Source organism: Trichinella spiralis (assembly GCF_000181795.1).
Source record: "Trichinella spiralis strain ISS 195 chromosome Unknown Scfld1113, whole genome shotgun sequence".
In the NCBI taxonomy this organism is placed as follows: domain Eukaryota; kingdom Metazoa; phylum Nematoda; class Enoplea; order Trichinellida; family Trichinellidae; genus Trichinella; species Trichinella spiralis.
Window position 1 is genome coordinate 1 of NW_003528052.1, and position 1,230 is coordinate 1,230.

The window sequence follows — 1,230 nt, forward strand, 5'->3', positions numbered from 1 at the left end:
GCATTAATATTTACAGCGAAGTTAATGACAAACAGGTCAGTCCATCATTTCCCCGATATAATCTTTGAAGATGCAATCTAACATAAGGTAACAAAAAATGCAACTGTGAGTAATGAAAATCATATTGTACACTAACAACTGTTTAATATTTAGCAACATACAATGGCCGTCGGCCATACGGCAGTCTTACAAATAAGATTTTTCTTAAGGATTAAAAAACTCTGAACACAAAAATTTGGAATATTTCATTCAGTACTAATTCAAAAAGTCATCATTCAATCTATTCAACATGGGAATAAATTCTTTCACACAAATATAAAATTCTTTTTTTGTAAGCGTGAAAAATTGATTGCACCACAATATATCAGTCAACTGCATAAATTGCTATTGCTGTCGTAAAAAGAATTTATGCTATATTCAACTGCGCAGAAAGAAAATAATTCGTTTATTCTCTCTTGCTATAAAATTCCTATTACCAAGTGTAATGCTAATGTTGTCGAAATTTTCTTCAAAAAATATAGAAAGCTTGCATAGACAGTTAAATGATTGCATTAAAAAATTGTTTCTTAATTACGTTAGTAAAATTCACTTTACAACTTTCAAATTGATTTTTTCATTTCACACATTTTTATTACGCTTAAGTTAATAAATTCAAAAAATGCAATTTCTTTAAATCATCAAACGCCTGGTGAAATCGTGCAATCTATAAATCAGTCCCAATGTCCTAATAAGTGACTTTGTTTTCATAATGCTTCATAATGCTACAGTCCATAATAAATAGACTGCAACAATTTCCGTTATTCATAATTAGAAAACCGAATTGTTGCAGAGCATAAATAAATAATGAAGTTGTAGAATTATTAAATTTAAGATTCATCAACGTCCAGTTTGTCAAAAAATATTTTATAAGAAAAAAATCATTTTTCATTTTCAGGTCGTCGACTAGTCACATCTGAAGTAAGCCCCGTGGAAGAGGGTGCTAATGGAGGGCGAAATCAACCTACATGGCGAAAAGACTTTGCCTTAAACGAACCTCATCTTGATGGAGTCTATGCAGAATATTTAGAAATGATGGTACAATTTGGTTATGTGACACTGTTTGTTTCCATATTCCCACTGGCACCTATGATCTGTCTGCTGAATAACATTGTCGAAGTGCGCTTAGATGCATCATTTTGTTGTCTCTACAGACGCGTGCCATTAGAGTAGCCGGCATTGACACTTGGCATC

At 32.0% G+C, this 1,230-nt stretch overlaps 1 protein-coding gene across 1 annotated transcript; it reads left to right on the plus strand.

The window, feature by feature from the left end:
- Positions 1–934: 934 nt before the first annotated feature.
- Positions 935–1,155, plus strand: Tsp_14342 (transmembrane protein 16D; the record flags this gene model as incomplete). Its single annotated transcript, XM_003370127.1, has 1 exon — positions 935–1,155. A coding segment is annotated over one exon (221 nt), but the record flags the coding sequence as incomplete, so codon positions are not given.
- Positions 1,156–1,230: the final 75 nt, after the last annotated feature.